The sequence below is a fragment of the Ranitomeya imitator genome, chromosome 5 (assembly GCF_032444005.1).
Source record: "Ranitomeya imitator isolate aRanImi1 chromosome 5, aRanImi1.pri, whole genome shotgun sequence".
Lineage (NCBI taxonomy): Eukaryota > Metazoa > Chordata > Amphibia > Anura > Dendrobatidae > Ranitomeya > Ranitomeya imitator.
The window spans coordinates 448178214-448203730 of record NC_091286.1 but is presented as its reverse complement, the minus strand read 5'-3'; the positions used below and the strand labels follow the sequence as shown (position 1 = coordinate 448203730).

Below are 25517 nucleotides of genomic sequence, written 5' to 3'. Positions count from 1 at the left end.
ACTACATTTCTGCTTTTTTCAGTCAAGATGGGGTGCAGAGTGTACATGAGAAGAAAAAAAATGAACTTTTTTGAATTTACCAAATGGCTGCAATGAAACAAAGAGTGAAAAAATAAAAGGGGTATGAATACTTTCTGTACCCACTGTACCGTATAAACTCGAGTATAAGCCGAGATTTTCAGCTCATTTTTTTAGGCTGAAAGTGCCCCTCTCCGCTTATACTTGAGTCATTCTCCCAGGGGGTCGGAGGGGGAGGGGGAGCGGCGGCTGTCACATCATACTCACCTCCACCTGATGCGTCCTTTCACGTCCCTGCTTCTCAGATGGTCTCTGGCGCCAGCAGCGCTTCCTGTGTTCAGCGGTGACGTGGTACCGCTCATTGAGGTAATGAATATGGATGCGACTCCACTCCCATAGGCTGGGGCAGGAGGGGGTGAGTATAACAGGGGAGGGTGAGCCATGCGATATTCACCTGTCCCCGATCCACCGCCGCGCTGTGTCTTCTGCGTCCTCTGGCTGTGATGTTCAGGTCAGAGGGTGCCATGACGTGGTTAGTGCACGCCCTCTGCCTGAACAGTCACTGCAGAGAGCCGGAAGATACAGAGGCGCACGGCGGTGGAACGGGGAAAGGTGAATATGGCAAGTGTCGGGGGCCTGAGCCAGCAGCGACTCCAGCACCTGGCCCCCATAGCGTGCCTGCTCAGGACACTGGCACTCGGCGCCCAGCGATGAGAGGGGAGTATGTCTTTTTTTTTTTTTTTTTTAAATCGCAGCAGCAGCATATGGGGCATATTATTCTATGGAGCATCTTATGGGGCCATCAATCTTTATTGAGCAACATATGGGACATATTATGCTATGGAGCATCTTATGGGGCCATCAACCTTTATGGAGTAGAATATGGGGCATATTATGCTATGGGGCCATCATTAACCTTTGTGCAGCATTATATGGGCCATATTTTTGTATGGAGCATCTTATGGGGCCCATCATGAACTGTATGGAGCATTATATGGGGCTCCTGATTCAATACGGATATTCAAAAACATTTAACCTACTGATGTCTCAATTAATTTTACTTTTATTGGTATCTATTTTTATTTTTGAAATTTACCAGTAGCTGCTGCATTTCCCACTCTAGGCTTATGTTAGAGTCAATAAGTTTTCCCAGTTTTTTGTGGCAAAATTAGGGGTCTCGGATTATACTCGAGTATATACAGTACTTATTTACTTGCTGTATGGTATAAGTGTGGAGCCCTGCAAAGTCAGGTGTCACAAATGTCTGTTTACTCTGATGGTGTGAGAAGCCAGCTCTTTAGCCATTTTTACACACACGTAATGGCTATTGTGAAGTCTGGTGGGTAGAAGCCCCTACAGGAGACCTACCGAGCCCAGGAGAAGCAATCCTGCACCCCTGGGATTAGGTGGTGTTGGAGATCAAGGAGGCCAGCCAGTGCCTTTGCTGTGGTCACTTTCGGGACTCCAGCAAAATCTGTGCAGCCACATGGGACATAGTGTCCTCCGCAGTTTATGAAGTGCCCAACTGCCAGACGACGCATGTTAGGTATCAGACAATAGATGGCTTAATACAATCCTTAGATCGTAATGGTGGGAAGAGAGCTCAGGTTCTTTCAGGTAAGCCTAAGGTGCTGTGGATGCCAAGGTCCAGGCTGAGAGGAGACATTTTAGTGCACATATAGTGCTATATGCTGCGGAGTGCGGAGCTGCTACACATTGCTGGGAAAAGCTGGGTCCATCACACCATGAGGGGCTGTTGGCTCAGTGTAATGGAAGGTCTCTGGAGGGGATAACAGAAGAGGCCACATGGGATTGTGGCACCTAACTGAGTATAAGTTTTATGGTTTAGGATCCCTAGTTGGTAAATCAATAATTGTCAGTTTTCTATCCCATTAGGTATAATGTTTGTGAGGTAATTCTTCTGGTCACTCGAGGGAGTTCGGCTTTAACCTTAGTAACAGTGGCTCATGATCCTTGATTGGCCGAGTCGTCTGACTGGACCTTGGTGCTGATTGGACGCTATTCTGGCAGCAGTGGACTAGTTATACGCCCGCAGGGGTTTGGATCACCTCAGCAGCTGTTTAGCATCTGGAAGAGATACACCCACCAGCTCGCGCCTTTGTGTATTTTCAGTTCATCTTTTTATGTCGTCTGGTTTTATAGGAGGGATAAATTAACCCATGTTTTGGGGTTTTTTTTGGAAGTATTTTGTTTAGTCAAGTCTGCAACTAAACTGATTGAGTTGTTTAAGGTGTTTAATTTAACAAAGAGTATTTGAATGATTTATATAGGTAACCCTCAATAAAGACTTACGGCCTCTCACGCCAAAGCATTGCCTATAGTCTTTATTTCAGCTGATTAGAGTTAAGCTCTAAATTGGAGTCTACAATCCCATGAATAACTGTGGAGAGCTGTAATCATCATCAGCAACTGCTCCAGTAAACCTGAGGTCTGGACATTGCGTATTGAGACCTGCTGACCCTGCATCCCTTCCACAACGTCTCCCTGTGTATTCTGCTGAAGACTGCCTGCTGGCCAGCAAGCCCATTGCGACTTTTAGCCACCATTACGTCCCGGCTCATTGTAGGCGACCCAGACATGCTCATTTACAGAGCAGCTCTTTACCTTCTGGGCTCATCCGTCAATGTCATGCTGATTTACAGCTGGTTTCCTAGAGTTGGGCAGTCGTCTCTCAAATCAGCATGGCGCCAGTAGTCATGCCCTATTCAGAACAGAAAATAAGCTGCTGCTCTGTTGATGTAACGGCAGCAGACCCCTCAGAATCATCAACAGGAGCGGTCTGTGACCATTCTGAGCCTAGCAGAACAGGCAGGTAGATAGCCAGAAAGATTAGTCCAGCCAGGGGCAGGCATACATTTGTTTAACTTATTATATAGCCCCATTGGGGCTCACAATCTAAATTCACTAGCAGTATGTCTATGGAGTTGGAGTATGGAAAGAAACCAGGCAACCTTGAGGAAACTCACACAAACACAGTAAGACATAAAAACTTCTTGCAGATGTTTTTGGTGGGATTTGAACCCAGTGCTGCAAGGCTGCAGTCCTAATCACCGAGCCACTGTTGTGCCCAGCTACGGACTGGGGCTGAAATTCAGTCCTGGCACTTGAAGTCACACAGGCCCATGCTGTCCCCGTCCCCATGAACCAGATGGGATATATTACTAATATTACCCTGGATGGAGGAAAGGAAGATTTTCTACAAGACCAATATTTCTAATGATACCCGTTGCCTGCTGGGGTAAGTGACGAAGTCAGCAACTTTGTGCTCCATCACAACTCTTAACAGTATGGTTGTCTTGAGAGCACAGATTCTGTTAACAACGTAGCAGACAAGGCAGCCCATGACCAGACAGGCACTTCTGGCATTTGCCAGAGTTGCCAGTACGGCCCTAGTTGCGCCCTATTGTGGTGGTTCTAATACCTCAAGTAAGCTTTGTAGGGATGGGGTCAAATAAAACCAGTGCTACGTCGCAGGACAGGATAATTCTGAGGATACTGAAATCAGTTAGCTATGCCTACTCTTGGGCCACTTTTACACCTTCAGTATTTGGTCAGTATTTTACCTCAGTATCTGTATGCCAAAACTAGGAGTGAAACAGTCTTAGGACAAGTATAATAGAAACACGTCACGTACGGAGATAAAATACTGACCAAATACTGAACGTGTGAACGTGGCCTCACTGCGAAACTGTGAGCATTTCCAAGAAACACCAGGGAAATACCATTCGGTGCAATCCGGGGTTTTGCCGAAGCCTTACACCCTTTAAATGTCATAAATGTTCTGTCCCCACATGAGGTGAATGGAGGTGTGGTTGACTATTAAGGGTTGTGAGAGAGATTCACACCTTCAGGTTTCCTCGATGTGAGGCAGACAGGATCAATGCTGTTCAGCGTCCGGAGAGATGATGCACACCAGGGATTGTGCAATCCAGACTTGTTTATTTGAAATCTGGACATACAGCGTAGGATAGTATACAGTAACTTCTCCAGGGTTGAGTCAGGTACAGCAAGTGAACAGCAAGAGGTTGAAAGACTGATACCTTCCTAAGCCCGGTTCAAGCGTGTCCTCTCACAACAGCATGTAAACTAAAAATGAAATGGCTGCCAGCAGGAAGAAGAAGACTTGACCCCTGATCCAGGAGACATGCCCACAAGAAATAATAAATAACAAGCTGCCATAGGGAAAAAGGCCACTGGGTGGCAGCAGAGCAGAAATGCAAGAACATACACAGCATGAAAATACACATAAAACTAAAGAACATAACTTACACGGAACAGCACAATAAATGTAGCATGTCACGCAGTGCAGTGTGATATTTCAGTAAGTGTTGGCTCCCAAATTTGAAGAATATGTCTGCTAAAGTATTTTCCGTTTCTCAGCAGTAGCAGGAAATCTTCATGTGTATGGCAAGGTTAAATGCTAGGGATTTAACCTATTGCTGGCAGAAAAATATTCTGCATCTACTACATACCTTGCATGATTAGCATGGTCGCTGAAGTGCAGTGTCCTTGTGGGGATCCGAAGGCAGGTCCTAGCAGCCAGCATTCTCTATCAGTTACTTTCACCTTGACTCCTATAAAAACAAAATAAAGCAATGTCTCCTTTATCTATCTAGATACTGTAATTGCTCAGTAGCACATAGGTCCTCAGAAAGTAGGAAATCCAGACAATAAAGCATATCTCTCAGATTACCTGTGGTAACGTTAGATAATATTATCATAGGACTAGAATTATGTAAAGCCCCTTACACACCCCCGGCGCTCTCACTCGCTGTATTCTCTAGCAGAGCGACGCAGTCTTATATCTCTGGTGGCAGCTTATCTCTTAGGCTATATTCACACTAGCCGTTTTCGTTGCTTTTTTTAATGCAAATTTGCAGCTGCATTTTCCAGTACCAGCAAAGTCTATGAGATTTCAGAAATCTCATGTACACACCGTTGTTTTTTTTGTCCTCAGGGTTTTGTGTTTTGCATGTTTTTGTTTTTTTTGCACAATAGAGCATGTCACTTCTTTCAGTGTTTTTTTCAGCATTTTTCACCCATTGAAAGTAATGGATGGTGAAAAAAAAGAGGAAAATCAACACCAAAAAACACAGGAATGAGGTTTTGTGGCGATTTTGGTGCTGAAACCTAATTAAATAGAATGAGATTTTTTTTGTTACTAAACTTTATCAGCATGCACAAGAGACAAATGTAGCATGCCAAAACCGCAGGAAAAAAAATGCCAAAAAACACATCAAAAATGCAGCAAAACCTACATTTTGTTGCATCTTCTTTCAGGCCAAGAGATCAAATTTTGCTGCAAAGACAAAAAAAAACACAGCAAAAACACCTAGTGTGAACATAGCCCTAGAGAGCAAAAGGATCATAGTTTGAATTTGGACATGCCGGATCCTTATCTCCAATACACATTAGACTGTCGGCTGTTAATGTCAGCCAACTTTAGTGTAATGTGTATGCGGCCTTAAGTTATATTACCTGAAAAAAGTCACTCTAGCTTTCTACCATCTTTCTCCTGTGTATTGCTGATTACAGTGGCTGTGCCAGGAAAATAGCCATCTCTTCCTGGCACAATGCTGAGAAGAAAATAAGTGGTGCTCCATAAAATTAATACAATTCTTGTCAGGTTAGCTACAGGTGACAGACTTATCATTCCCTATAAGAACTGAGCCTTGTTTAAAGGGGTGTCTTAGAAAGATCATATTTATGACTAAGGCCGGCGTCACACTAGCGAGTTTTACAGACGTATGAGCGCATAAAATACGTCTGTAAAGCACGCATTACACACGGCCCAATTATTCTCTATGCCCCTGCTCCTATCTGCCTTATTTTAATGATCTGTATTATACGGCTTTCTACGGCCGTAGAAAATCGCAGCATGCTGCGTTTGTCACCGTATTGAGCAAAAAAAAAAAAATCGCCAATGAAAGTCTATGGAAGCCAGAAAAATACGGATTACACACGGACCAACAGTGTGACTTGCGAGAAATACGCAGCGGTGTTAGAGAGAAAAGCCGGTAATTCATTGCGGTGTACAGTAAAATCACACTGACAATAGAATAGGTAGAATAAATGTGTGCACATAGAATAGGTATATATATATATATATATATATATATATATATATATATATATATATATATATATATATATATATATATCTAATATATAATTGCCTAGAATACTACTTCCTGCAATTTGTGCCAACTTCCTGTCCGGAGCTAATGTCCGGAGATAATGTCCGGAGCTAATGTCCGGAGCTAATGTCCGGAGATAAGTGACGTCAACAGTGTCCAGTGTCTGATTGGTTGCCGCCTGCTGCGAGCGACCAATCAGAAACGTGCCGTACTGTGACACACTCCGCCCGCCATTTTGGTGTGATTTTTGAATTTTTACCTCACAGCAAGTTTCTACTGCGTGGAGGCGGGCCCAGTGACGTTGCTCTTCAAGTTCCTGCCGAATTTTGTCAAAAAAATGATAATACCATTTACCAAAACTATATATATTTAGTTGTGAAGTGGTTCAGTGACATTTTCACACCAATTTTGAACTTTTGTTTGGTGTTTTCTCCATATACTGCCTATTATTTTTGTTCTTTCTTACTATTATTTATTAATTGTATTATTCTTACATTTGAATAAATAAAGTATATATGGATTCTAGACTCCCGATTCTTTAGAATCGGGCTGCCATCTAGTATATATATAATTATATAATTGCCTAGAATACTACTTCCTGCAATTTGTGCCAACTTCCGTGGCTTTGTCCCGAGCTAATGTCCGGAGCTAATGTGCGGAGCTAATGTGCGGAGCTAATGTGCGGAGCTAATGTGCGGAGCTAATGTGCGGAGCTAATGTCCGGAGCTAATGTCCGGAGATAAGTGACGTCAACAGTGTCCAGTGTCTGATTGGTTGCCGCCTGCTGCGAGCGACCAATCAGAAAGGTGCCGTACTGTGACACACTCCGCCCGCCATTTTGGTGTGATTTTTGAATTTTTACCTCACAGCAAGTTTCTACTGCGTGGAGGCGGGCCCAGTGACGTTGCTCTTCAAGCTCCTGCCGAATTTCGTCAAAAAAATGATAATACCATTTATCAAACCTATATATATTTAGTTGTGAAGTGGTTCAGTGACATTTTCACACCACATTTGAACTTTTGTTTGGTGTTTTCTCCATATACTGCCTATTATTTTTGTTCTTTCTTACTATTATTTATTAATTGTATTATTCTTACATTTGAATAAATAAAGTATATATGGATTCTAGACTCCCGATTCTTTAGAATCGGGCTGCCATCTAGTATATATATATATATATATAATCAGTGAGACACATATGTATATATATTATTATTTCATACAGCGCTAGATAGCTTTAAGGCCGGTAATTCAATTACCGGCTTTTGCTATCTCCTTCCTAAACCCGACATGATTTGAGACATGGTTTACATACAGTAAACCATGTCATATCCCCATTTTTTTTGCATATTCCACACTACTAATGTTAGTAGTGTGTATATGCAAAATTTGGCCGTTCTAGCTATTAAATGAAAGGGTTAAATGGCGGAAAAAATTGGCGTGGGCTCCCGCGCAATTTTCTCCGCCAGAGTAGTAAAGCCAGTGACTGAGGGCAGATATTAATAGCCTGGAGAGGGTCCACGGTTATTGGCCCCCCTGGCTAAAAACATCTGCCCCCAGCCACCCCAGAAAAGGCACATCTGGAAGATGCGCCTATTCTGGCACTTGGCCACTCTCTTCCCATTCCCGTGTAGCGGTGGGATATGGGGTAATGAAGGGTTAATGCCACCTTGCTATTGTAAGGTGACATTAAGCCAAATTAATAATGGAGAGGCGTCAATTATGGCACCTATCCATTATTAATCCAATAGCAGTAAAGGGTAAAAAAACAAACACATTATTAACCCCTTAGCGACCGCGGAAAAAGTAAATAGCGCCCCCCAGAGTCGGATTTTCTCCGGGGTCTCGGCTGCCGGGGGTAGCCGAGACCCCAGAGAACATGATTCGGGGTTTTTTTTTACCGACCCCGCATTTGCGATCGCCGGTAATTAACCGTTTACCAGCGATCGCAAAAAAAAACAAAACGCGATCTTTTTTTTAATTTCTCTGTCCTCCGATGTGATCGCACATCGGAGGACAGAGAAAAGGGGTCCCAGGTAGCCCCCCAATACTTACCTATCTCCCCCAATGCTCCTCGTGGCTCCCGGTGGGCGCCACCATCTTGAAAATGCGCCCGCCGGCCGGCCCCGCGGGAATCTTTGGGGTCTCAGCTGCCGAGGGTAGCCGAGACCCCAAAGAGCATGATCGGGGTCGGTTTTACCGACCCCTGTTTTGCGATCGCCGGTAATTAACTGTTTACCGGCGATCGCAAAAAAAAAAAAGTAAAGTGTAATTCTCTGTCCTCTGATGTGATCGCACATCAGAGGACAGAGAAATAGGGGGATTCGGGGACCCTATCATACTCACCTGTGTCCCTGGATCCTCCTGCTGCTTAGGGTTTTGATTAGGGTTATGGTTAGTGATTAGGATTATGGATCAGGTTGGGATTAGGGTTAGGGGTGTGTTGGGGTTAGGGTTGGAGCTAGAATTGGGGGGTTTCCACTGTTTAGGTACATGAGGGGGTCTCCAAACACGACAGCCAATTTTGCACTCAAAAAGTCAAATGGTGCTCCCTCCCTTCTGAGCTCTGCCGTGCGCCCAAACAGTGTGTTACCCCCACATATGGGGCATCAGCGTACTCAGGATAAATTAGACAACAACTTCTGGGGTCCAATTTCTCTTGTTACCCTTGTGAAAATAAAAACTTGGGGGCTACAAAATCTTTTTTGTGGAAAAATATATATATATTTTTTTATGACTCTGCATTATAAACTTCTGTGAAGCACTTGGGCATTCAAAGTTCTCACCACACATCTATATAAGTTCCTTGGGGGGTCTAGTGTTATGTAGGCAATCCAGTGACACAGTGTGCCAGCAATCAGAGCACATACAGTGATCTGACAATAACCCAAAAACAATAGAACGAGCTCTGACAATATACTTCTATATCATCCTGACCGTGGCACAAAGCCAGCAAATTTTTCTCAGCCTGATCCACTGAATTAGGCTCATCGTAAAGTAATCCGAGCGCCAGGAAAAACGCATTGACATTACTCAATGCAGGGTCTCCTGGCGCAAGAGAAAATGCCCAGTCCTGAGGGTCGCCGCGCAAAAAAGAAATAATAATCAAAACCTGTTGAATAGGATTACCAGAAGAATGAGGTTTCAAGGCCAGAAATAGCTTACAATTATTTTTGAAATTAAGAAACTTAGTTCTATCACCAAAAAACAAATCAGGAATAGGAATTCTTGGTTCTAACATAGATTTCTGATCAATAGTATCTTGAATCCTTTGTACATGTGTAACGAGATTATCCATTGAAGAGCACAGACCCTGAATATCCATGTCCACACCTGTGTCCTGAAACACCCAAATGTCTAGGGGAAAAAAAAGACTGAACACAGAGCTGAGAAAAAAAAATGATGTCAGAACTTCTTTTTTCCCTCTATTGAGAATCATTAGGTAGGCTCCTTGTACTGTTATGTAGGCAATCCAGTGACACAGTGTGCCAGCAATCAGAGCACATACAGTGATCTGACAATAACCCAAAAACAATAGAACGAGCTCTGAGACGTGGAATCTCTGTAGACCGCAATACCTGAACCTAACCTAAACACAACTAAAGGCAGCTGTGGATTGCGCCTGACACTACCTATGCAACTCGGCACAGCCTGAGGAGCTGACTAGCCTGAAGATAGAAATACAAGCCTGACTTGCCTCAGAGAAATACCCCAAAGGAAAAGGCAGCCCCCCACATATAATGACTGTTAGCAAGATGAAAAGACAAAACGTAGGGATGAAATAGATTCAGCAAAGTGAGGCCCGATATTCTAGATAGAGCGAGGATAGCAAAGAGAACTTTGCAGTCTACAAAAAACCCTAAAGCAAAAAACCACGCAAAGGGGGCAAAAAGACCCACCGTGCCGAACAAACGGCACGGCGGTACACCCTTTGCGTCTCAGAGCTTCCAGCAAAACGAAATGACAAGCTGGACAGAAAAAGTAGCAACAAAAGCAAAAAAGCACTTATCTAAGCAGAGCAGCAGGCCAAAGGAAAGATCCAGAAGCTCAGATCCAACACTGGAACATTGACAAGGAGCAAGGAAGACAGAATCAGGTGGAGTTAAATAACAAAGCAGCCAACGAGCTCACCAGAACACCTGAGGGAGGAAGCTCAGAAGCTGCAGTACCACTTGTGACCACAGGAGTGAATTCAGCTACAGAATTCACAACAGTCTAGTTTCCAAAACGGGGTCACTTGTTGGGTGTTACTACTGTTTAGGTACATCAGGGGCTCTGCAAACGCAACATAACGCCCACAGACCATTCTATTTAAGTCTGCATTCCAAAACGGCGCTCCTTCCCTTCCGAGCTCTGCTGTGCGCCCAAACAGTGGTTTCCCCCCACATATGGGGCATCAGCATACTCAGGATAAATTGAACAACAACTTTAGTTGGCCAATTTCTCCTGTTACCCTTGTGAAAATAAAAACTTGGGGGCTACAATATCTTTTTTGTGAAAAAAAAAATATTTTTTATTTTCACGACTCTGCATTCTAAACTTCTGTGAAGCACTTGGGCATTCAAAGTTCTCACCACACATCTAGATACGTTCCTTGGGGGGTCTAGTTTCCAAAATGGGGTCACTTGTGGAGGGTTTCTACTGGTTAGGTACATCAGGGGCTCTGCAAACGCAACATAATGCCCGCAGACCATTCTATCAAAGTCTGCATTCCAAAACGGTGCTCCTTCCTTCCGAGCTCTGCCGTGCACCCATACAGTGGTGTACCCCCACATATGAGGTACCAGCATACTCAGGACAAATTGTACAACAACTTTTGGGGTCCAATTTCTCTTGTTACCCTTGTGAAAATAAAAATTTGTGGGCAAAAAGATCATTTTTGTAGAAAAAATGCGATTTTTTTTTTTTCACGGCTCTACGTTATAAACTTCTGTAAAGCACATGGGGGTTCAAAGTGCTCACCACACATCTAGATAAGTTCCTTAAGGGGTCTAGTTTCCAAAATGGTGTCACTTGTGGGGGTTTCCACTGTTTAGGCACATCAGGGGCTCTCCAAACGCGACATGGCATCCGATCTCAATTCCAGCCAATTCTACATTGAAAAAGTAAAACGGCACTCCTTCTCTTCCAAGCTCTGCGGTGCGCCCTAACAGTGGTTTACCCCCACATATTGGGTATCAGCGTACTCAGGAGAAATTGCACAACAACTTTTGTGGTCTAATTTCTCCTGTTACCCTTGTGAAAATAAAAATTTGTGGGCAAAAAGATCATTTTTCTGTAAACAAAAGCGATTTTTTATTTTCACAGCTCTACGTTATAAACTTCTGTGAAGCACTTGGGGGTTCAAAATGCTCACCACACGTCTAGATAAGTTCCTTAAGGGGTCTAGTTTCCAAAATGGTGTCACTTGTGAGTTTCCACTGTTTAGGCACATCAGGGGCTCTCTAAACGTGACATGGCGTCCGATCTCAATTCCAGCCAATTCTGCATTGAAAAAGTCAAACGGCGCTCCTTCACTTCTAAGTTCTGCGGTGCGCCCAAAAAGTGGTTTATCCCCACATATGGGGTATTGGCGTATTCAGGAGAAATTGCATAACAAAATTTATGGTTACATTTCTGTTTTTACACTTGTGAAAATAAAAAAAATGGTTCTGAATTAAGATGTTTGCAAAAAAAAGTTAAATGTTCATTTTTTCCTTCCACATTGTTTCAGTTCCTGTGAAGCACGTAAAGGGTTAATAAACTTCTTGAATGTGGTTTTGAGAACCTTGAGGGGTGTAGTTTTTAGAATGGTGTCACAATTCATTATTTTCTATCATATAGACCCCTCAAAATGACTTCAATTGTGATGTGGTCCCTAAAAAAAAATGGTGTTGTAAAAATGAGAAATTGCTGGTCAACTTTTAACCCTTATAACTCCCTAACAAAAAATTTTGTTTCCAAAATTGTGCTGATGTAAAGTAGACATGTGGGAAATGTTATTTATTAACTATTTTTCGTGACATATCTCTCTGATTTAAGGGCATAAAAATACAAAGTTTGAAAATTGCAAAATTTTAAAAATTTTCGCCATATTTCCGTTTTTTTTTATAAATAATCGCAAGTAATATCGAAGAAATGTTACGACTAGCATGAAGTACAATATGTCATGAAAAAACAATCTCAGAATCAGCGGGATCCGTTGAAGCGTTCCAGAGTTTTAACCTCATAAAATGACAGTGGTCAGAATTGCAAAAATTGGCTTGGTCATTAAGTACCAAATTGGCTCTGTCACTAAGGGGTTAAAAAGTATTTTAATGAAATAAACACAAAGGTTGTTGTAATATTTTATTCTATGCTGGGGTTTTACAGCCAGGAGCACAGCTGCATTAGCAGAGCTCCTGGCTGTAAAATATTTTAACCCCTTCAGATGGATTTACATCGTGGGACGTTACAGATCTTCGCAAGGTATGTATATTGTTGGTTTACTATTTTTTCTTTGTTACAGAGCGAGGGTCTTCAGATGGATTGAGCGTAGAATAAAATATTACAACAACCTTTGTGTTTATTTCATTAAAATACTTTTTAATGTGTTTGTTTTTTTTAATCCTTTACTACTATTGGATTAATAATGGATAGGTGTCATAATTGACGCCTCTCCATTATCAATTTGGCTTAATGTCACCTTGCAATAGCAAGGTGGCATTAACCCTTCATTACCCCATATCCCACCGCTACACGGGAATGGGAGGAGAGTGGCCAAGTGCCAGAATAGGCGCATCTTCCAGATGTGCCTTTTCTGGGGTGGCTGGGGGCAGATGTTTTTAGCCAGGGGGGGGCCAATAACCATGGACCCTCTCCAGGCTATTAATATCTACCCTCAGTCACTGGCTTTACTACTCTGGCGGAGAAAATTGCGCGGGAGCCCACGCCAATTTTTTCCGCCATTTAACCCTTTAATTTAATAGCTAGAATGGCCAAATTTTGCATATACACACTACTAACATTAGTAGTGTGGAATATGCAAAAAAAAATGGGGATATGAGATGGTTTACTGTATGTAAACCATGTCTCATATCATGTCGGGTTTAGGAAGGAGATAGCAAAAGCCGGCAATTGAATTACCGGCTTTAAAGCTATCTAGCGCTGTATGAAATATTAATATATATACATATATGTGTCCACTGACTATATATATATATATATATATATATATATATATATATATATATATATATATATATATATATATATAATATATATATATATATATATACACATTGGGGCAAAAAAGTATTTAGTCAGTCAGCAATAGTGCAAGTTCCACCACTTAAAAAGATGAGAGGCGTCTGTAATTTATGTCATAGGTAGACCTCAACTATGGGAGACAAACTGAGAAAAAAAAATCCAGAAAATCACATTGTCTGTTTTTTTAACATTTTATTTGCATATTATGGTGGAAAATAAGTATTTGGTCAGAAACAAACAATCAAGATTTCTGGCTCTCACAGACCTGTAACTTCTTCTTTAAGAGTCTCCTCTTTCTTCCACTCATTACCTGTAGTAATGGCACCTGTTTAAACTTGTTATCAGTATAAAAAGACACCTGTGCACACCCTCAAACAGTCTGACTCCAAACTCCACTATGGTGAAGACCAAAGAGCTGTCAAAGGACACCAGAAACAAAATTGTAGCCCTGCACCAGGCTGGGAAGACTGAATCTGCAATAGCCAACCAGCTTGGAGTGAAGAAATCAACAGTGGGAGCAATAATTAGAAAATGGAAGACATACAAGACCACTGATAATCTCCCTCGATCTGGGGCTCCACGCAAAATACCACCCCGTGGGGTCAGAATGATCACAAGAACGGTGAGCAAAAATCCCAGAACCACGCGGGGGGACCTAGTGAATGAACTGCAGAGAGCTGGGACCAATGTAACAAGGCCTACCATAAGTAACACACTACTCCACCATGGACTCAGATCCTGCAGTGCCAGACGTGTCCCACTGCTTAAGCCAGTACATGTCCGGGCCCGTCTGAAGTTTGCTAGAGAGCATTTGGATGATCCAGAGGAGTTTTGGGAGAATGTCCTATGGTCTGATAAAACCAAACTGGAACTGTTTGGTAGAAACACAACTTGTCGTGTTTGGAGGAAAAAGAATACTGAGTTGCATCCATCAAACACCATACCTACTGTAAAGCATGGTGGTGGAAACATCATGCTTTGGGGCTGTTTCTCTGCAAAGGGGCCAGGACGACTGATCCGGGTACATGAAAGAATGAATGGGGCCATGTATCGTGAGATTTTGAGTGCAAACCTCCTTCCATCAGCAAGGGCATTGAAGATGAAACGTGGCTGGGTCTTTCAACATGACAGTGATCCAAAGCACACCGCCAGGGCAACGAAGGAGTGGCTTCGTAAGAAGCATTTCAAGGTCCTGGAGTGGCCTAGCTAGTCTCCAGATCTCAACCCTATAGAAAACCTTTGGAGGGAGTTGAAAGTCCATGTTGCCAAGCGAAAAGCCAAAAACATCACTGCTCTAGAGGAGATCTGCATGGAGGAATGGGCCAACATACCAACAACAGTGTGTGGCAACCTTGTGAAGACTTACAGAAAACGTTTGACCTCTGTCATTGCCAACAAAGGATATATTACAAAGTATTGAGATGAAATTTTGTTTCTGACCAAATACTTATTTTCCACCATAATATGCAAATAAAATGTTAAAAAAACAGACAATGTGATTTTCTGGATTTTTTTTTCTCAGTTTGTCTCCCATAGTTGAGGTCTACCTATGATGTAAATTACAGACGCCTCATCTTTTTAAGTGGTGGAACTTGCACTATTGCTGACTGACTAAATACTTTTTTGCCCCACTGTATATATATATATATATATATATATATATATATATATATATATATACAGTATATATGTTTTTATGTTTTTTTTTTACACATGGATCCATTGTATATCCGTATGTTGGTTTTGCAAGCCTGCGAGAAAAATAGACAGTACGGATGCCATACGGATTACTTACGGAGGATGTCATGCGCAAAATACACTGACACACCCTGCCTACGGAGGAGCTACGGACCACTATTTTGGGGACTTTTCTGCGTATTACGGCCGTAATATACGGACCGTAATGTCTTACGCCAAGTGTGACGCCGGTCTAATCCATAGGGTGTCATCAATATCACATGGGTGGGGATCAGATATCAGGGACCCCCACTGATGGGTGGTGCTCAGCTCCACCGGCAGCCGGATACATTTGTGGAGATGAACAGTATAGCTCTATCAAAGCTATGTCAAGTGTTTAGTGGCCACAGCCAGGTACCGCAGAGAATAGGAGCTAATCTGCAGTATCCGGCAGCGGCCACCAAACAGATGCAATTCCATATATCCAGGTGCCGCCATACCAAGAACAGCTAACCACTGTCAGGCTTTTGACCCCCAACCAATCTGATATTGATAATTTATCAATTAGATTATGAGTAAGGAAAGGACATCAGTATCACAGTATTTAACATGAGATTATCCTTAGATATATTGTGGAATATTATAATAAAACAGGAGGGAGTTCTAAGCACTCACACACACAAAAACGGTATCCAGAGGAACCCCTGACGTGCCATAGACTCATGTCCGTGTGGTCAGATGGGCACAGAAACACAGCCTGCAATATTTCTGTGCCGGTCAGAAGAATCTGAACAAAAGGACACAATGGGAAATAGGGCCCAATCTGTGGCCCCAGATTCAGACGGACCCAGCCGAACGCACTGCAGAAAAGAAAGGCACTTTGGCATCGGGCGATCCTTCTTGGCCAATTACCTGTGTACATATGAAATCAGATGGAGCAAACTTACGGTACATATTCCCTCTGCTGTATTCCTATGGAATCTATGGGACCTCATGACAGGCCTGTACAACGCAGAGCCGCAATACAGCCGCAAATACAACACCAATCAGATGTTTGGGCACCAGACGTCCCACAATGGAGACTGTGACAAATGTAAAACATTGGATGAAAAAAAATCTTATTTTGTCAATATGAATATTAACAGTTTTAATGGAATGCACTAATTAAGGCTTCTTTCACACTTCCGTCGGTACGGGGCCGTCACACTGCGTCGTACCGACGGATGTTGTGAAAATTCGGCACAAAATGGGCAGCGGATGCATTTTTTCAACGCATCCGCTGCCCATTGTAAAGTCCCGGGGAGGAGGGGGCGGAGTTCATATCATGATTAAGGGTGCTTGTTCACCAGAAACGCGTTGATATCACATTTTAATCCATGTTGTTGCTGATGTTTTACACTCCACTGAACATGATTTGAAGTGAATAAAAGAAGGTTTTTTTTCACCACCTTGTAGAGCTGGATTCATCATCATTTCCGTGGTAGGAAATGCAGGATCCGACGTACGAAAAAACATTCCCTTGAATGTTTTTCAATACGACGGTCTGCCAAAACACGACACATCCAGTGCACAACAGACGCGACGTATGGATATACGTCGCGATCTGTGGGCAATACAAGTCTATGGGAAAAAACGCATCCTGCGGGCACATTTGCAGGATGCTTTTTTTCCCAAAACGACGCATTGCGACGGAGGCCAAACGACGCAAGTGTGAAAGTAGCCTAAGGCTTCTTTCACACTTGCGTCGGTACGGGGCCGTCGCAATGCGTCGGCCCGAGGTATCGACGTACATTGTGCAAATTCGGCACAAAGTGGGCAGCGGATGCAGTTTTTCAATGCATCCGCTGCCCATTCTATGTTCCGGGGAGGAGAGGGCGGAGTTCCAGCTGCGCATGCACGGTCGGAAATGGCGGACACGATGTACAAAAAAAGTTACATTGAACATTTTTTCGTGCCGACGGTCCGCCAAAACACGACGCATTCAGTGCACGACGGACGCAACGTATGGCCATACGTCGCGATCTGTCGGCAATACAAGTCTATGGGGAAAAAACGCATCCTGCGGGCACATTTGCAGGATCCATTTTTTCCCCAAAACGATGCATTGCGACAGATTCCAAAGGACGCACGCGTGAAAGAGGACTAAGGCTACGTTCGCATTTGCGTTGTTGGGCGCAGCGTCGTCGATGCATACCGACGCATGCGTCATGCGCCCCTATCTTTAACATGGGGGGCGCATGGACATGCGCCGGTATGCGTTGTATTGCGTTTTACGACGCATGCATCAATTTGACGCACCAGACAGGGCGCGGACGACGCTACTTGTAGCGTTTTCCCTGCGCCAAAATTCATGAACAGTATATGTCAACGCATGCGTCAAAAAACGCAGCATTGTGTATATGTGTTGTTAGTTGCGTCGACGACGCTGCGCCCAACAAAGCAAATGTTAACGTAGCCTTAGACAACACAGGGTGACGCCATATATGACTCCAGCATATGTGTGTATACATGGGTCATTGTGGAAGACTAACGCTACACTGAGATGGTATAGTGTGACCCTGACCTTAGAGGGGCACTGTGAGCAGAGGGGGGCCTCACCGCACAGCCAGTGACTGCTCTCCGTCCTTCCCAGCAGATTCATCAGGATAATCAATAAATGACCGGCGAGATCGTGGGCAGGCGCCACGTCGTGTACACACCATGTGCTGAGATGCCAGCAGTGCCAGGAGCAGTAATGGAGGCAGCTGCTGCCCAGCATGTGTCAGAAGTACAGAGCAAGTGATAGCGCCACATAACTGCCACAGAGATAGCACTGCTCCTACAGAAGAGAAGTCTCCATACAAACCTGCAGCTGAACCTGCCCTTGACTTCCACAGTGGAGGTGTCAGTGGAGGAGGAGGAGGCAGCAGCCAGCTCCCTCGGAAGTCATCTGCTCGATCTCCGGCTCCTCCTTTCTGTATAGCTCAGAGCTGCCAGCTAGAGCAAGAACAGAGGATGGCAGTGCCAGCTTCCAGCCTGCGGACAGCCCTGCTGGTGCTTCTGTCTCTGGGGCTCACCCTGGCTCTGGGTCTGCTGCTCCCTGAGGCTCTCAAGCTGCTCTTCTCAGTTTTGGGGTTCCCCTGTGATAATGCCTCACATGCCATTGTGTTGGTGTACTTTGTGTTCATGCTGTTTGTGGCCATGCCAGCCTTACCAAGGGGCACTGTACCAGTAAGTAATACCACCATTCCTTTTGATTGCCTCTTTGTATGTAGCAGTATCTAGCAGTCCATTATTTAGTGGGGGCTCAGGTTACAGAACTCAGGTAGGTAGAAGTGTATGTGATGTGCTAAGTGTTCCTGGAGGTGAGCGGAGTGCATGAGCACAAAGCAGGCGATAGACCCCGGGGTGCACTAAGCATATATATATATATATCTGCATGCATTACTACTGTATAGATTATAAGCCAAACCTGATGTTATTGGGCACATTTTGATCAAACTGTATAAGCCCACTTTCCCCGATGAAGTGGCCTCTTCCAGTGGGACCCTACACTAGACATCCGCACATCTCTTAGGGCTAAGCCCCCAAAGTGATTTCTGGGTAGGTGGAATCCAGCTAATTTCACACCAATGTAATTCAATATCCGCATATGTATGTGCTCGGTGCTCTGACAGACCTTCGTGCTTGCAGAGTGCACATGCAGCTTTTAATTTCGCTTTACAGCCACAACAGCAGACCCCGACCGTCATTTCACTTTGTATGGATACACGGTCTGCGGCTAATTTCAGATTATTGTGTTTTCTGTGGAAATGTACCCAATGTTAAGCGTTCAGTGCACGCTCCAGTAGACTTCGCCAGTGCCATTTATTGTGCACTACATGTGGTGTAGAAAATAAGCAACGTTCATCTGTACGGCAAAAATATTCCAGCTACGAACCTCCCCGGAATTATCAGACTAGTTGCAGCTAGCACCAATTCATGTGTTTCCTGTTAAGGACTAAGTGTCCCCAAAAATGTACAAAGCCGTGTCCAATTTTAAACCGTGTCACAGATCAAAATTGCGCATTCACGTCTATGGGGCCATGAAACGCTCAGACAGCACACAGATGCCATCCTAAGGCCGGCGTCACACTGGCGTTTTAAACGGCCGAGTGCAATACGATAAAAAATCGCATTGCACTCGGACCAATGGTAAGCTATAGGGCAGCTCCCAGCAGCCGACTTTTTGAAAAATCTCTGCTCACTTGCACCCATATAAGCCTATGGGTGCGAGTGAGACAACGCACACCACTTGAATATCATCCGAGTGATGTGCGCTATAAGCGGACCCCAGCAATGGAGGAGATGGCGAAATTAATTTCTCTGCCTCCTCCGCAGCTGTGCTCCGATCATCGCTGTGCGAGAGAATCGGAGCACAGACGCAGGAGCCGAGTGTCACTAGCATATCGCATCCGATGATCTCGCATCAGATGCAATACGCCAGTGTCACGCCGGCCTAAGGCTACTTTCACACTAGCGTCGGCTCGTTGCAGTGTGTCGAGCCGACGAACCAACGCATCCTGTGACAACGCAGCACAACGGGGGCAGCGGATGCAGTTTTAAAAAGCATCCGCTACCCCATTGTCAGTTGCGGGGAGGAGGGGGCGGAGTTCTGGCCGCGCATGCACGGTCGGAAATGGCGGACACGATGCACAAAAAAACGTTGCAAGCAACGTTTTTTTGTTCCGACGGTCCGCCACAACACGAAGCAACAGTCGCACGACGGTTGCGACGTGTGGCAATGCGTCGCTAATGTTAGTCTATGGGGAAAAAACGCATCCTGCAGACAACTTTGCAGGATGTTTTTTCTCCAAAACGACGCATTGCGACATGCGTCGTACGACGCTAGTGTGAAAGTAGCCTAATTCACATCCTAGTACTCGCAGTTTGCTCACGGACTGCTTGATAGGAGAACTTTGAGAAACCGCCATCGGTTTTCCTGTTTGTGTATGAGAATTGGTGAACACTGATGGTAAAAAGACACATTGACTAAATATTGATGAATATCTGATCCAACACACTAATGGAAGACGGTACATTTTCTTAGGCTAAGTTCACACTGGGTGTTTTAGCTGCAATTTTTTTTTATTCCTTTTCTATGCTAATTTTCAGCTGCATTTGACAGTACCAGCTACGTCTATGAGATTTCAGAAATCTCATGCACACAGCTTGATTTTTTTTTTTTTTTGTCAGCAGTATTTTGTGCTTTGCTTTTTTTTGGACATAGAGCATGTCACTTCTTTCAGTGTTTTTCACCCATTGAATTGAATAAAGCATGAAAAAAAAAACCGCAGCAAAACATGCGTTTTTGCCGCAGCTTCTTTCCTGCCAAGCACTCAGATTTTGCTGCAGAAAAAAACACAGCAAGAATGCCCAGTGTGATCTTAGCCTTAATGTATGAGAAAATATGTGGCCGCCTGAGGCCCATTTACACACTATGGTGATGCACTGGGTTTAAAAACCTCCTGTCACGACTGAGTTGTCAGGTATCCTTGGACCAGGGGCTCCTTCCCTGTCCCTAGCAGTAGGGGCACCTTCGCTTGCCCTGTTCCCCAGGTTACTTCTGATGCTCAATACATCAGGGCCACGTACCTTACCTTAGCTCCTGAATCCGCCCTCAGTCTGTACCGTTCTCCCACCCGCGGAAGAGGGGAGTAGTGGTGTACTGTAATACACCAACCAGACTAACAAGGTAATACAAACAGGGAAAATGCCAATCATACACATACACACATAAACAACAGTGGTAAACACTGGGGAATGGAGTATGATAAAAAAATGAAGTAGGAGAAGAAGGGGATTATCACACAATCAAAACCTCGCAACAATCTTAGATAAATCTAAACAACCCGCCATCTCCTAAACCAGTGTTCCCCAACTCCGGTCCTCAGGAGCCACCAACAGGTCATGTTTTCAGGATTTCCTTAGTATTACACAGGTGATTGAATGCTTGCCTGTCCAGGTGATGCATTTATCACCTGTGCAATACTAAGGAAATCCTGAAAACATGACCTGTTGGTGGCTCTTGAGGACCGGAGTTGGGGAACACTGTCCTAAACCATGCAGAAGCTAGCTCTGGCAATGCGTTCTTGCCAGGGCCCAGATTATATAGGAGATGGGAGTCTCTAGGAGTGAACAGTGGAGAGCCTTAATGCAGGAAAGCTTCCAAGAGCTCTCAACTGAGCAGATTAACCCCTGCACTGCTAAAAGAAACCTGCACCATTTAATATGAAGGTGAAGCGCTTCTAATCAGTAGAAGAGTAAGCGAAATCAGACATTGAGGTATTCTGGCTCCTCTCTGTCACGGTAAACCCATGACAACTGCCAGCAGGGATTGTACATTTCCAGTTCTTCTGTCTTCCGTCTACTCAGTATGTGACTGCATATCCTTTAACTGTACATGTATGTATAATTGATAATTACTAATTTTAACATTCAAAGGGGTTGTCCATTATCAATAAAATGGGAGATAACTAATGTATCGTCGAGGTTATGACTGTTGGGACCTCTACCGACCTGAGAGTGAGCCTCTGCAGTGCCCTTTTTGAATGATGTGGAGGACAAGCATGGGCACCTTCACTCTAATCATTCTCTATAAGACTGCCTTACATTGTAGAACACAGCACTCGGCTATCTACGGCACCCTGATAGAGAATGAGTAGAGCAGGGGTGCGCATGCTTGACCTCTGCTCCATTCTGATGGACTTTATACTTGTTGCTTTGAAGTGAAAGAGCCAAAAACAGTTGTGAAAATATCAAGACTGATAAATCATTTACTTACCCTAAACACAATTTAATATTACTGCAAATAATACTGTAGCGGAGAACTTAGCAGGTCAAGTCTTTGTTATTGTTTAACACAGCCCACGTCAAGGCCACGTGTAAGGTCGGAGTCACACATGCGAGAAACACGTCCGTGTCTCGCATGTGAAAACCAAGCTCTGGCGCTGCCACTCAAGAGCGGAGCGTGCGGCCGCATAGCAACACATGGAGCAGCATGCTCCGCTCCCAAGTGCCGGCGCCAGAGCTTGGTTTTCACATGCGAGACACGGACGTGTTTCTCGCATGTGTGACTCCGGCCTAAGAAAATGCCTTTTAGAAGCGTCCTATATGGATGACACATTTTCTCAGCCATGTGTCACATTCTACGAGATACATGCCACACATGAAAGGCATATGAAAGCTATTTGCTCTTGTTCATTTTAGCCACATTGGTAATAATATTGCTAAAAAAATTATCTACTGTACTTACTACAATATTCCATCTATGCATTACACAGATAGTCCATAGAATCCAAAAGACTATGTAATTCTGTACTGTCCCTAAGGCCTCCTTCACACGTCCTGGTGATTCCAATATCCATGGCCCTTTCCTAAACTATTAATAGCTCTCTGTTTAGACTTTGCTGGTTAGTAGTTATAGGGGGATCCTTCGTCATTTTTTTTCTGGGGTCCCAGTAAGGCTACTTTCACACTAGTGTTAACTGCAATCCGCTGCAATGCGTCGTTTTGCAGAAAAAACGCATCCTGCAAAAGTGCTTGCAGGATGCGTTTTTTCCCCATAGACTTGTGCTTGCAGGATGCGTTTTTTCCCCATAGACTTGTATTGATGACGCATTGCGACGGATTGCCACACGTCGCATCCGTCGTGCGACGGATGCGTCATGCTTCTGCGGACCGTCGGGAGCAAAAAACGCTACATGTAACGTTTTTTGCTCCTGACGGACCGCTTTTTCCGCCCCCACCTCCCCGCACCTTACAATGGGGCAGCGCATGCGCCGGAGAAATGCATCCGCTGCCTCCGTTGTGCAATGCGTTAAACGCTAGCGTCGGAATCTCTCCCCGACGTATTGCGACGGGGAGATTCCGACGCTAGTGTGAAAGTAGCCTAAACTGTCACACTGATGACAAACGTCATCAGTGTGCACATGTGTGGCACGCGTTTCGTTCGTGGTGCTGGTAAAAAAACGGACATGTCTTCAGGGTTCTCGCACCTTCCTTGTGAAAAACCTGACATATGCGCACCACCTTTGAATACAATTGTTGTGCATGTGTCCGTATTTGCAGTCCTTAAAAAAAAGACCGCATACAGACATGAAAAATGAAAGTGTAAATGGAGCCTAAGGTGGCGCTGCAGAAGGATCGCTTGCTAGGCATCCTGTGATCAGTCCCTCCACCCTTTTTTTCCTTTTATTATTATTTATTTAAGGCCACAGTCACACATTGAGTATTTGGTGAGTATTTTACCTCAGTATTTGTAATCCAAAACCAGTAGTGGAACAATCGGAGGAAAAGTACAATAGAAACATCACCAGTTCTTTTTTTTTTATCCACTCTATGTTTTGGCTTACAAATACCAAGGTAACAGCTCACCAAATACTCATTGTATTGCTCAAAGTGAACAACACACTTAAAGGAAATCTTTCACCAGTGTTATTCTTCTCTATTTGAGGGCAACTTAAAGTTGTTACAGAAACTGGTTTTAGATAGGGGTTACTAGATGTTTTGCAATTTTTTCCATAAAGGTACCCTTTATAAGGTACAGTGAAAATCCTCCCTCCCACAGCTGATTGCTACCTTTCTTTTAAGGCCACGTTCACACGTTCAGTATTTGGTCAGTAATTTACCTCAATATTTGTAAGCCAAAGCCCGAAATGATAAATCAGAAGAAAAGTATAATAGAAACAAGTCACTATTTATGCATTTATCACCCACTCCTGGTTTTGGCTTACACATCCTGAGGTAAAATACTGACCAAATACTGAATGTGTGAACGTGGCCTTCGCCTGTACACAGGAAAAAATTTGTCAGTGCGCTGCGTTTTGGTGGGATACTCTATGATCATTTATCAGTACAGTACTGAAAGGTATTGGTGCATTTTCACCTGACGATCCAGGCGGTTAAAGGAGCGCCAGTCAGCTTCACACAAGCTAATTGTCGATTGCTTACTGGCCTTTTAACAGAGAATACAACGTTATCAGCAGCACTTCTCCTATCTACAAAAAACTACCTGCTGTTAATAATGCTTAAAAATCTTCGCTCCCAACAAATGTGCATTTTTCTTGTTTGTTGGGTGATTTGCCAGCTTGTCTAAAAAGGCTGATAATTGGGAAACAGCATTTCAACGGATGCTTGTTCCCAGACTATTGACCTGTCTAAATGGGCCTCAATGAATGAATAAATCATTAATCATGATTATTAGTGCACAACTGCCAGGAAAATTTTGTTTGGTGGAAAAATCTTTGACCATTTGTCATTGTAGAATTACTGAGTTTACTTTGAGGAACGTACCTTGTATGCAGTGTATACAATACATTATTTCCCCAGCTTGTATGCAGTGTATACTGTACATTTTCCCCACTTTTTATGCAGTGTATACAATACATTATTTCCCCACCTTTTTATGCAGTGTATACATTGTTTCCCCGCCTTTTTATGCAGTGTGTACAGTACATTATATGTAATCATCTTATTTCTATATATAATTCTATACTGTTACAATGAGGGTATTTTTTGTCTCACAGATTCAAGGCAAAGCTGTTCTGATCACCGGCTGTGACTCTGGCTTCGGATTAGCCTTGGCAAAACATTTACATAATTTAGGGTTTACAGTATTTGCAGGTTGTTTATTAAAGGTGAGTGATGTCCTCCATTGTCGTGCTACAAAATGAGTATGGCGGCTTTGTAAAGTTCTTTGCTCCATTTGGCCTTTGTGGGTTGGTTGGGACCCAGCACCATTGGGTCCATGTGTCCTGTACCATATTTCTATAGTATATTGCGTACATTTGCAGATCTTTTGGTCCAAGAAAAATAATGTTGATCTACACATTCAAAAAGATTAAATCTTCACATTTTATTCCATATATGTCAATTAAAATCTGTATGTTTATCACCAATATGTGAATTTTAATTGTTTGGCATATATAGAATCAAATTTGAAGATTGTATCTATTTTTTTGGGTGTCGATCAGTTTTCTTCTTCTTGGACATGTTTTCTGTCGGTCAGCAGCATTTGAAATGGCAGCCATCACACTTTAAGGATAGATTTCATCATTCATTACATGGTGAGCGATTTATTCAAGATATTTTGGATCCCTTTATCTTTAAGGAAAAAAATGTCTTTTGCATTGTGCCACCCTGTCAAGCACAATGTAGCTTCTTTGGCTATGTATTTTCTCTGTAAGCAGTCTGTGCAGACTTCCATAGATTAGTGTGTAGTATGTAGATTTTGTCATGCAGAAGAGAAAACTGCTTAAGCAGCAAAAGATAAAATGAGTCTTTATAAAGCTGCCGCTCCGGTAATCAGAAGAAGCTTTGTAAATGCCTCCATGCTTATGGATTAGTTCCTGGGAATTATAAGTCCAGCATTTTCTGGTGATTATCCTTTTTGCTAACTATAGGGCAGATCTCTTATTA

At 43.5% G+C, this 25517-nt stretch overlaps 2 protein-coding genes across 4 annotated transcripts in view; one reads left to right on the top strand and one right to left on the bottom strand.

Moving 5' to 3' along the window:
• The window catches only part of BDH1 (3-hydroxybutyrate dehydrogenase 1), a 49592-nt gene extending 31573 nt beyond the window's left edge, over positions 1–18019 (bottom strand). For both annotated transcript variants that reach the window (XR_011312456.1, XM_069727195.1), the window contains exons 1-2: positions 17926–18019; positions 4512–4613 (exon numbers count right to left, since the gene is read on the bottom strand). Coding sequence is in view for 1 of the 2 variants with exons in the window: in XM_069727195.1 (XP_069583296.1) it covers positions 4512–4585 (74 nt within the window). In the remaining variant the exon portion in view is untranslated. The remainder of the gene's footprint in view (positions 1–4511; positions 4614–17925) is intronic.
• A 23-nt stretch (positions 18020–18042) lies between these two features.
• Positions 18043–25517, top strand: part of LOC138638146 (D-beta-hydroxybutyrate dehydrogenase, mitochondrial-like) — a 45427-nt gene continuing 37952 nt past the window's right edge. Inside the window, exons 1-2 of one of the 2 annotated variants that reach the window (XM_069727193.1) lie at positions 18043–18290; positions 24626–24736. In XM_069727193.1, the coding sequence (XP_069583294.1) occupies positions 18075–18290; positions 24626–24736 (327 nt within the window). In that variant the 5' untranslated portion in view covers positions 18043–18074. The remainder of the gene's footprint in view (positions 18291–24625; positions 24737–25517) is intronic. The other variant, XM_069727194.1, reaches the window with a different exon arrangement.